The sequence below is a fragment of the Cricetulus griseus genome, chromosome 3 (genome assembly GCF_003668045.3).
Source record: "Cricetulus griseus strain 17A/GY chromosome 3, alternate assembly CriGri-PICRH-1.0, whole genome shotgun sequence".
NCBI lineage: Eukaryota > Metazoa > Chordata > Mammalia > Rodentia > Cricetidae > Cricetulus > Cricetulus griseus.
Genome location: NC_048596.1, coordinates 33,071,364 through 33,083,423, shown reverse-complemented (window position 1 = coordinate 33,083,423; position 12,060 = coordinate 33,071,364). Strand labels below are relative to the sequence as shown.

The 12,060-nt window shown below is 40.6% G+C and overlaps 1 protein-coding gene across 4 annotated transcripts in view; it reads right to left on the bottom strand.

Annotated features, from left to right (window-relative positions):
• Glis3 (GLIS family zinc finger 3) overlaps positions 1–12,060 on the bottom strand; it is a 426,885-nt gene that overhangs the window by 101,008 nt on the left and 313,817 nt on the right. For all 4 annotated transcript variants that reach the window (XM_027406458.2, XM_027406457.2, XM_027406459.2 and 1 more), the window contains one exon: positions 844–1,005. In XM_027406458.2, coding sequence (XP_027262259.1) covers positions 844–1,005 — 162 coding nt within the window. The remainder of the gene's footprint in view (positions 1–843; positions 1,006–12,060) is intronic.

The following is a 12,060-nucleotide window of genomic DNA, read 5'->3' as shown; positions in this document are numbered from 1 at the left end:
ATGCATTTATCCCAACGGCTTTGTCAAGTGAACTGAAATTACACAGCATCTATCTGGCCTCCTGTAAAGAAAATGGCATCAAAGCTTGAGAAGGCAAAGAAGTGTTATCTACATAATGGGGGAAATAAAAGACAAAAGTTACATAGAAACAGCATTTGCAAGGAGCAAAATTTAGCAGCATTAAGGGAGTTAAGGGTGTGAAAATAAAAACTCAATTGTTCTCATAAGGTTGATATAAAAGGATTGTGGCTGCTAACACAGAAAAAGCATGTATGAAATGAACTCTGGGGAAGATCTGCTCTGTCTTTTTAGATCAATTGCAGGTGAGAATAACAGATGGTTTCTATAGTAAAAGACCAGATTCATACTCATCACTGTGCTGGCTGAAAAGTTAGGTCAAGAGGATAAGAACCAGGGTCAACACAAACTCTGTACATCATATCCCTCCCAAATGCATACATTGTCTAGTTTGGGACAGCCTGATACATTCATCATCACTTAAGTTATCTCTAGTGGCCATTCTGGGTGCCAACATCTACTGCATGAAAGCCCTTGAACTACTTCTGCTCTCTACAGAGAAGGGACTCAAGAACCCTGGTCCCAGAAAGTTCTAATATGTAGCATAAATTCGCAACTTCAAAAAATAAAAATTAAAAAAATGAAGCGACCACACAGGGTACACCCACGGCGAGGGGGGGGGCACTTCACTGTGTTCTGCTGTGCTTGGCACTGCCCCTGTGACCTACAGACCATAAAGCAAACACCTCCACCATCCTACCATCAGAGGGGCCCCTTGGCACACACAGCTGAGGCTGGAAGGTGGCAAGCCTCTGCCATCCTTACAGTGTCAAGATGCGTCCTCTGGTGCTTGGCACGGTCGCTGGAGTTGCTGAAAGCCTTCTGGCAGCCTGGGTGCTGGCACAGGTATGGCTTCTCACCAGTGTGGCTCCTCAAGTGAATCTTGAGGTTCTCAAGCCTTGAAAAGGCCTTCTTGCAGCCTTCAAACTGTAAAAAGAAAACAAGTTTTAGTGATTGAGAAGGACCCCAAATGCCTGAGATGAGAGAAGAAAAACAACCATTAGTTTGTACTTAGCTAACAGTAAGATGAAATTAAATCCAAACAGTAGCAAATACTGCTTCTAAAAATAGCCATATGTTTATGTGAATTGCATCTTTCCCACAGCATATATATGCCACGTTCCCTACCAGATTTTGGTTCCAAACTGATTTCTGTGATTACTTATGTCAGAGAAAATTCACTGTGAGCCATCTGGCTCAATCAATAGAAACATAGTAATGTGTATCTTAAAGGTTTATTAAAAAATTAACACACTTTTCTATTCCCAAATTGCTCCACATTGAAGGAACTGGGAAGGAAGAAACTTTCAACAGCTAAGAAACTAGTAAAAGATATCAGAGTGACATGTGAAAGAAAAAGAAGACAGGACAGGTCCAAGAATGTAGGATGAAGAAAACAGGTACCCACTACATCAAGTCAATCAGACACATCTTTAAATATTTGTTCAGGTTTCTCAACTTCCAAATGAGTGGCCAATGTTAACATGGAGGATGATGCCAAGCTGAGTAACTTTTCAAAATACTTTTTAAAGGGAACAAGGAGACAGAGAATTCGCTTAGCGCTAAATCATTCCAAATAAAGTAACCATTATTATTGTTGTTATTATTATTATTATAGAAATTTCACCACTTAGATATGAATAAGAGAAAGATAAAAAGGTTGATGATTTCAAATGCACATTTGCATTTTGTTAATAACACATATTGAGAGTAGCATTAATTTAATATCTTCTGTGGGCAAATTATCAGTTACTATTATAGGGTCAGAACGGGGCTAACATTCAAAATGAAATGTGCTGAGGAAAGCCTAAAAGTAAATGATTAAGGTGAGATGAAGACATCTTTGGTGCGAAGCCCTAGAAAAGTTATGTGAATTTAATGCTTTTAATTCCATTAAAGTTCTCCTTTATTAAGTTGTTAGGGATATGGGAAACAAAAATGGTATGCTTTGAGTGATTAAAAAATCTGAAGGTGTTTTTTTTTTTTTTTTAAGAAATGTAGAGGAAACAGTACATACATGGACATAAGTAAGGAGGGTAAGAGAGGGACTGTTTTCATTCAAAATTAGGGGACATTATCTAGAGTTGCTATAGGCACCTCATAAATTGCCTTGGTTTCTACAACAGACGATGGAGGACACTGGGTGTGAAGGTTTCACTAGCTGGAAATTTCATCCCTAAGTAAAAGATGAACTAAGGAGAAAGAAGAGTCGACTATGTCACAACTTCATCTATTTAAGTTGATCACATTCTGCATGCTGGAGTATTTTAAGAAATTTATGAAAGTTGCACTTATTTTTGATTGAGAGTTATACATGTCTCACAGACATATGTTGGTTTATTTCAATTTTGATATTTTGCTTAAAATAATTTTCGGTGTTTTCCTGATTTCTATTTCACATAAAAAATAAATTTAGCCTGAACGAAGGAAGAATGCTGACAAAGCTGACGACTTTCTCAGAGCCAAGTGTATATAATGCCACACTGCGGGGGAGGGGGAAGTTCTGGAATTCATGGGGCCTTATTTCTGCAAATTTTCAACTACATCTCAAGTTCAAGGATCAAAGAGTTCTGATTTAACTCCTAATTAATAGCTAAAAGGTCTCTGCCAACCAAATGTGTGCTTTTAAGGTTTGCTCTGAACGAAGACTCTGAGCAAAGTCCTGGAGCCCAGTTTATTTTGCTTGGAATTACCTGGTCCAGCACACTTAGGTCTGAAATGAGCTTGTGGTTTTGGACATGCTGATCCTGTAGCCTCTTTCTTAGCAAGGCTCTTTTTGTAGGGCAGATGTCATTCTGGGGCTAGTTCCAATGGTACATACCCGAATAGGGTGGGACACAATCTCTTGTACCTTCTACAGTCACCTCAAAACTTACAGAGAAAGCTCCATTGTTTTTGGTACCCATGTGAGCATGGGAGAACAGTGATAGCTTGGATAACAAGGTTTCTGTGAGTACCAGATCCAGAAGAAACTTCCCCCACTTCTACCATAGAATGGGAAACCCAGCTATGTGTTAGAAGATTCAGACTGTCCATGAGATCACATATAAGGCACATGCAGCTAGCAACTCCTCATCCTTTCTACTCAATGCCCATTTAATATCTGTTTAGAATTAGAATTAAAATTATTGCTACTATTGCTATCTACACAACCAATAATAATAATAAAAAAGAGGTCTGGCATTCCAAACCACATGAAGTATCAAGGCTACAGTACAAAACGGGCATCCAGTTAGAACAGCACAGCAAGAAGGTAATCTGCAAACTAATGAAAATTTAGTTGACATAAGATGTCCCCTCTACAACAAGAATGGCCCAAGGACGGAGAGAAACAAGGTAGTATCTTCAGGGAAAACAAAGGCAGAGGTTATGACCTCCTTGAACTGTGTGAGTAAAGGCAGTTGTTGGGAAGCAGTAGCTCCTAATAGACACCCACCACTCACTCTTGCTGAAAAACCTTACTCGAAGAATCTACAGACCGAGGTCCTCACAATCTGGCAGATGGCTTGGTAGAGGGCCTAACACCAAATGGGTCAGTCACCTGAATGGACTTGTGAGAAGGTTCAGTGAGAGGAAGGGGTATCGTTTGCTTCTCTAATGGCATCCTGGTGGACTTGCAAGCAAACAATTTTATAATGAAGTGTTATCATCCATTATGGGACTAACCTTGTAATTCAGCACAAGAATTTCCTCTCCTGGAGGCAGTTTTACCCCTACATTCACAGGTTCAGTTAAAGAAAACTGCTTTAAAAATAAACTAACATTTAGGCAGGCTTACAAGAAAATGTAATTAATAAAAACAATCTCAAATAGCTAAAACTGGATTCTTGGAGAGTTTGGGCAAATGGATGCCTTTTAATCCTCTTAAGATTTTTTTTTCATGACTTTCATGTAGCTATTGAAGGTGTTGAGTGAGTCTTGTGGAAGAACACCTGAATGTAGGGAGCTCTGGGCGATTAGGACTACTTCCTGAGTTTGAGTCACGTATTTTCTCAGCATGGTTCTCACAGTTCAAGATAAACCCAGAGAACTATGATGTACACTGCCAACTGGTTGATCTTTATCCCTGGCTGTGGTTTAGTGCTTCATCTCAGCTCCCTCCCTCCTGGATTGGCTCTGAAACCATGCATCCAAAGGTTGGTAACCCATAACTGAATCACAAGTCCTGGTTTATCCCCTTAACTCGGAAACAGACACAAAACAGGGAGATGAGAGATAACCAAACCACAATCAAGCTTAAGAGTTCAAAAGGGAAGTAGAAGGAATAAAATTAGTTTTTAAGAAAGAGGAAAGAAATACAAACACATTGAGCAACATTGGGGTTGGGATGGTGTTCACTGGGTACTTCATGTTAAATATCTTCTCATTGCTTTTAATTTGATATAAATAGCCTCTGCTCTCTGAACAAACCCCATGAGCACGCTCCACTGTCAGCTGCTAGGAGTCAAAAATGAATAAAACGCAATGCTTATTCATACAAAGATAACGGAAGCCAAGACCGTATGTACGGCTGGGCAGGTTGTGCACGAGTTGACTCTGAGCAATGGTACTCAGAGCCATGATTCCTACATCAGCATCAGTATTCTCAGGGAACTTGCCAGAAGCATGGTTTCTCTGATCCTACCCCAGAACCCAACCTCTAGGGATGGGGCCCATCTGCATAAATAGGAACCAGTGCTCCAGAAGATGCCATTTACCCTACGATCATCCTCCAGCTCCTTGTGCAAATCACATGACAGAGGAAAGTGTTTGGCAGAATTCACCATTTCTACTTCAGCCTGTCATCTGAACTTGTATAACAGCAGCTATCCTGTGACTTCAAAGAGGTATCAACAGTCCAGGGTACGGAGGGAAGTCACCATTCACAAAGCAACTGAGACAAAACTCTCATTAGAGATTCTATAACCTTACAACATCTACATACACAATCAGGTAGATGTCTGGTTCTAAACTAGATGCCCATCAGCTCTCACGATGGCCCCCACTGCAACTGTTCAATTCAGTCTCCCGTTGAGAGAAAGCACTGGGAGGGAGCCGCATTTTCCATTTGCACATTTCAATGGAATTGTAGGCATGAAGGAGAACAGTGCATGAAACTCTCAGAGACAGAACTTTAAATCTCATGGGCCTTGAAAACACTTCATGGCATGAAGCCTCACTCCAAGAAAAATCTCTTCAATGCTGGTTTTAAGCTACAAACTTCAATTAGACATTTTCAAGCTCCCTCAAACCGAAAGAACCTTAGCTTGCATCACTTTGCTAATTTAGAAAATTATTTCACATTTAAAGAATCAGACTGGACTGCAATCATCATCAATATATATTGGCTTGATTATGGATTGTTGACATTCAGTAACATTCAGATGACCTTTGAAATATTACTTTCTCTTTCTATTAGATGCTTTTGTGTAAGGTTCTAGAAATGAAAGGTTCATTAGACACCATTAAAATGGGATTTATTCCATATGTGTAACCAATAATCAAGCTGAATATTATCCCCTCCTCTAATCAGCTACTTGTGGTGCCAAGAAGTACAAGTTTGTATTGAGAGCAGTTATAAAAGCAAACCTTCTTGATCAGGTTTCTATACCATTGCTAATATCAACAAAACCCAAACAGAAAGGAGTATATGATGCTGGACATGCTTTTTAAAAATATACATTTGATTTCAATTAAGACTTGGTGTTTATGACCCTTGGAGGTATGTGCTTTTACAATTCCACCAGTCATGACCAATTAATCCCATTAGTGTTGGCTGCCACTATGATATGCAGTAAGAACTGGCGATGAATTAGGTGCTAGCTTGTATCTCAACATACCAGCCAAGACAATAGATGAAAGGCTTCCATGGAAAAGTTAGCAAACATTTCTGATGCTCTGGCTACAGTCCAGGTGACTTCCATAGTAAATCTAGGAGGTCAAGTCCCTTTGGATTAAATGCTTGTCTTCAAAGGGTGTAAGATTGTTTCTTTGACTCTGAAAGAAAGGGCCCAGGGAAGGGAACAGGTCCAGTTTACACAGCTGAGAAGCATCCAGAAGGCTGATGAATATACTCAGCTGGCATTTGCTTCTGGAAGTTTCCTTCCAGAGAACCTTCTCAACTTCATGTTTATGTGAGTCACATGGAGGTCTGGAGACGTATATTCCAGTACCTTGGGTCATCCAGAGGAAGAGTGGGCCCCTGTGTTTCTGTGTCCCAGGTAACACCAGTAGATGCTCAATGCTCAGAGACTATACTAGGAGAAGGTTCTGGGATCCTTCATGAGCCCCATCATCAAAGTGTAGAGTTTGGTGGGATTTAGAAAAGTATACATTAGAATTAAAGAAAAGAATACAGGAATAAAGACAATGCCTTGACTTCAATGAAACATCTTTCTCGTCTAGACTCAAAACAGTACAACCTAATTTTAAAAAATAGAAAAGGGGGAAGAAGAAAAGTCAGTTGAAAGGAAGAAAAGGGTGAAGATTCAAAAGGAAAGACAGAGAAGCACATCGGGGCCAGCAAGGTGATTTCCCTTCAATGGCTCTCCATTTGGGAATATTCCCATCTTGTACCATTCCACTCAGTTTGTGCTTCTAGTGTGTTGTCAACAGCAAAGAATGCTCCAGCAAACCTTCAGATTTCCTCATCAGTCTACAAAGAGTGTTACATCGAGATGAGGTCTAGTTCACCAGGTGACGCTTTCTCCCTCTGCTCCAGATTGCTAAACGTGCAAAGAGGACACAAGACATGTTCTACAAATTCTTACTCATGTTTACAGATCAGTCACCCTCTTGTCCCCAGCACTGTATCCAGGGGTGTCTGTGTTACCTTCACTTGCTACAAGGGAATATCCAACTTTACATTTCTAAGATTTGTACAGAGCAACAATGGCTTCACTGGAAAATCACTGAAAAGCCACCATTAACCAGGTCTTGGTTCAAGCTTCCAAAGGCTCCTGGCATCTGAAGAGAACTGCTTTTGGCTGTCCATGGCAACCCTTCGACTGCTCTTGGGTCTGACTAAGGGCAGAAAACAAACAAACAAACAAAAAAAAGCAGCTATGGCATTTGGCCTCAGTGAGCCCCTGATTCAGCGTGTGACACTCATGCAGCATTCTTAAGTGGTCTATGGTTCTCATTTATCCAGACTTTCTGGAACTATTAAAAATGTTGCAGAATTAATTTAAAACCCATTCAGTAATGTTTTCCGAAACAGTACTAGATTCCAGTCATTGTTCCTTCCTTGTTATTCTGGTGTGCGAAATGAATCTATTAACCAGCTCATAAATTCCTTACTGGCTTGTTGCACTTCTTGCTTTTTGATTAATAAGAAATCTGTATAATACGAAGGTCACCTACGTGGGTATATGTGTATGATTTTTATTGGTTTAAGGCGATTCATTGCTTTTGACCATTTGAGGCCATGGCTAGCAGCTGATGTTAAGAGGGTATTCTTAACTGAGGCAGCCAAAGAAATGAAGTGAAGCCGAGGAAATGATTTCCTTGAGAGGCCATGCGACAATGTGGGGGGAAATATGTTACTTTTGTGCCAACAACTGAACCACACTGAATTTTTATGGAAATTATCAAGTGTCTGGATTATAATAATTGAAAGGAACTGGGGTCAAATGGAACCTCATCACGGGCATTATTATATTCACAGCTACAAAAGGAGCCTGCCAAAGTGGAAGAAACACAGCCATGTAAGATGTATGATGTGGCCCTTTCCAGCTACTCACCAAATATAAGCACTTATATATTTTCCCATGTTGTATCAATACAATATAAGAAAATTACAACTTCAAACAAACGACTATTTCTTTGACCAAGTAAACAATGAAAACCTGGTCAGGTGGAGATTCTGTTGTTTACTGGCACTGACTTCATGCAATCTGTGACTGTTCTTAAGAGCATATATTCTTCAGGGACTGACAAGACCACAATAAATGCTCTTTGAATATATACCAGTATACATATGCAAATATATTATATGAGTATGTAATTATTTCTGTATAAACTTATTTAAAAGCAACTAAATTATTTAATTTTCTATGTAGGCATTGCCAAGTACCACAAAGCTAGGTATAATTTTTACCCTTGATGTATGTTCACACAAATACCAATAAAACTACAAAAATAATGTTTACACAACCTCCAAACACCCAGTTTTTCCTTATTTCCATGCACTCACAGACACCATTGTTTGCTTTAAATTCAGTTTCCTGCCATTGTACTGATACATGAATATGTGATCCTTGGTATGCGATGGAGGCTCCACTCTGCCTATCCCCCCATATGCTACATGCAAGCACAAGGCTTTATGAAAATATACAAACCAAACAAATTAATGCAACAGTCAAAACACTTTGCTTCCCTATGGGAAAGATGCTTTTAAACTTTAAAATAAAAGTCAATGGTGACCAACTAATATGGCTAAACAACCAGTAGGCCAACTCTCCACTCCTCAAGTGGCCCTGCCCTTACTGGGCTTCTGAACATCCAGAGCTTTTCTGGATGGCACAGGGAAACAGCAGGCTCAACCCTGCCTTACTGGTGTTCCTAGTATTTTCCATGGAATTGGCACAAGCCCAGCCAGCTTCAACACATTTATGTGATTTTCTGAGTATTAAAGATCAGAGGTGAGGCTGGGCGTTGGTGGTGCAAGCCTTTAATCCCAGCCTGGTCTACAAGAGCTAGTTCCAGGATAGTCTCCAAAGCCATACAGAGAAACCCTGTCTCAAAAAACAAACAAACAAAAAGATCAGAGGTGAATAATGAGGATGTATTGTAGGCAATAAATTTGTATTTTCTCTGAAAGTCTGCCTCAGAAATAGATTTTCAACATTGAGAAGACAGATAGGGACAGATGAAAGAACAAAGTAAGAAAATGAAAAGAAAGGTGTATTGGAAATCTATGGGGCCTTTTGTAATATATCAGTACTTATCCCTAGCATAGGAATAGACTTTGGGAGCCCATTCCACATGGAGGGATACTCCCTGAGCCTAGACACATGGGGGAGAGCCTAGGCCCTATCCCAAATGATATGACAGACTCTGAAGACCCCCTATGGAAGGCCTTTCCATAAGGGAATCATGAAGGGTATGGGATAGGTAGGTTGTTAACTGGGAGGGGCAAAGGGGAGGAGGGGAGGCAGAGGGAACTGGGATTGACATGCAAAATAATCTTGTTTCTAATTTAAATAAAAATGGAGAGAAAAAAGAAAAAAGAAAAGAAAGGTGTAAAACATCATGAGCTAGAGAGACTGCAGGTCAAAGATGGGAAGAGGGGGAGGGAAACACAGCAAAGAGACCTAAACCTTCACATTTTGTCATGAGGCCTTCTCTCTTTTCCCTGTGCCCCACACCTCTGTCTGGCTCTAGTGTGACCCAGCTGAACTCCCCTAATTATGCCACAAGTTCCTTTTGCTTCCTGCTTTTTCCTGTGCAGCGCCCTCTGCTGGTAACAGTGTGGAGCCACCTCCTTTGCGAGGCTCTCCCAAGGCTTTAACTAGGACACCCTGGATCTGTCCCACACATGCCCACCACCCTGTTTATTCCCAGCAGCACATAGAGGCACGCTAATTGGGTTGTTTGTTTCCCACACTGGCTGTGAGCTTTATGAGGACAAGGGACCGAGCCTTACTAATCTTTTTATTGCCGGCACTAGGTATGGTGCTTGGCATATACTCAAAGTGATCATACATTATTTGCTAAATAAATGTTAAATGAAATGGAGAGAATGAACACTTGGTACGAAAGCATATTGATTTCCTAGACTTCCTTGTGTAGTGAACTCATTAGGGCCTTTTAATTAGGGAGAGCCAGTTACTGCTTGCGATGACATCAAACAGCCAACCTTTTAAAAGCTGTAAAAGGCATTTATGGGGTTTAAATATTGGATTTTAATGTCCTATAGAACTACTGCAAAATATATATTCAATTAAACTAATATCTACCCATGTGGAGAAAATACTAATTACAACATATGGTTCTATTTGAGTGTGTGTGTGTGTGTGTGTGTGTGTGTGTGTGTGTGTGTGTGCGCGCGCGCGCGCTTAGCTCCTTTATTGAAGTTTTGAGAAATTTTCAGCAGCACTGGTAAAGTCAATGAACTATTTTCTTACCACACCCTTTCCCAAATTTAAGCTAAGCATACACTAACACATTGGAAACATGTTATTATCAATAATTCAAGGCATATAAATGTGTGCCTTCCTCATGCATGAAGGAAAAGAAACTGTTTTAAATTGCCCTTTTAAAACTGAGCTAATATGCTCTGCAATATGCCAGGAAACAGCCTCTCATCAGAGCTTCTCATGAGGAAAAATAACTTTAGGACTTTGCCCTGAATTGCCCTGAGTCAAGAATCCCCAATGAGCAGGTCCAACAATTTCCCATGATGCCATGCTGCTGTCAGCCATCCTACAGCCAACCTCTCTAAATGGGAGACAGAAGTTCAGATTTTAGGTTACAGGTCCTAACCAGATAATAGCTGGGGACTCTGTGTTCGGAGTGCAGTGTTTGTCACAGGCCTCCATGCCAACTTTCTCATTGGCAGTAGACCTGGCTACCCAGTAATTAATAGTCTTTGATTGTAATGATGAAAATGTCCCTGCTTGCCTTCAGCTTCATTAAGAATCGGCATGCTTGGTTTAACAGCACTAAGCAATATATTTATTTACTATGGTGTTTCCCAAAATGATTGCTGAATTCTGTCATCTCTTGACTGAGAAACTGTCTGCGGGTTCAAACAGAATGTATGCTAACATACATTCAGCAACACAAGCACCAGTGACAAACTGTTATAACAATATGCTTATCATATAGGCACATAGGTGCAAAATATGTACATATGCACTTGTGGATGCAGCCACGGCACACACGGAAACACATGCACATATATTCCACACAGACGCTGTAATAGATGTGTGCTCGTGTGTGTGTGTGTGTGTGTGTGTGTGTGTGTGTGTGTGTGTGTGTGTGTGTTTAAGATCTATGTGCAGGGGTGTAGAAGCAATCAGGAAATTGCCAAGAGAGGAGAGGAAATTCACACATGAAGAGAAGAGAATAATTTACCATAAATTGGCCCACACTGAGTATATTCCAAAAAACAGAGTGCAATATGCCAAATTTTTAATGGTTCTTGCTATTCCAGATCTGGCCCTGATGAGCTTTGGAAGAGATGTAAGTGGGCAGGAAAGATGGGATTAAAAAATTATGTCTTAAGTCTTTTCGCTTTCAAATGCAGACTCTCCACCACATGATGGGGGAGGAAGAAGGTGGCAAGGAAGTTTTCCTGACTTTGCTTTTCTATAAAGTCAACGATTTCCATTATGTATTGCTTAAATGGAAATTTCCTGTCACCAACAACCACCTATAGCTAACTAGTCACTTCAGCAGAAGCAGGCATGGAAAGGATGGCCTCCGAACCCTGCCTTGGTCCTGGTAGCTTGACAAAGGGAAAACCTCAGTGTAATGTCCCCCTGCAGTTCCACTGGGGATCCTTGTGACAAATCAAACTGGTCCATGAAAACCACTCACTCAGTTACCTCACAGTGTGTGGCCCCCATTCTCTTTCCATTCAAAGCTGAGTTGCTCCACTCACACCTGGCTGACAGGCATGTGACAAACAGAAAATTCTTCATGGCTCCCCCCTGCTGTGCCACCTCTTTCTGATTTTAAATGACTCTAGGTCTCCATGCTATATCTGAAGCCTTTCCTTCTAGGTCATAGAGGGAACTGCTGTCACATCCTGTCCCTTCTCTCCATGTGCCTTGGTTTATTCATGTGTAAAAACAAACAAACAAAGAAACAACAACAACAACAAATCACTAAATGGATGCAGGCCTTTCATGACCTGGGAGCTATTAAGACTGAGGTATTACTTTGAGCCCTGCAATTCTGAGGTAAAAATAAGGATCTCAACCCTCTCTGGTATGGCACTTAAAAGAGCTTCCATTTCCTCCCCATGACACTGACTCCATTTACCATGAGTGTTAA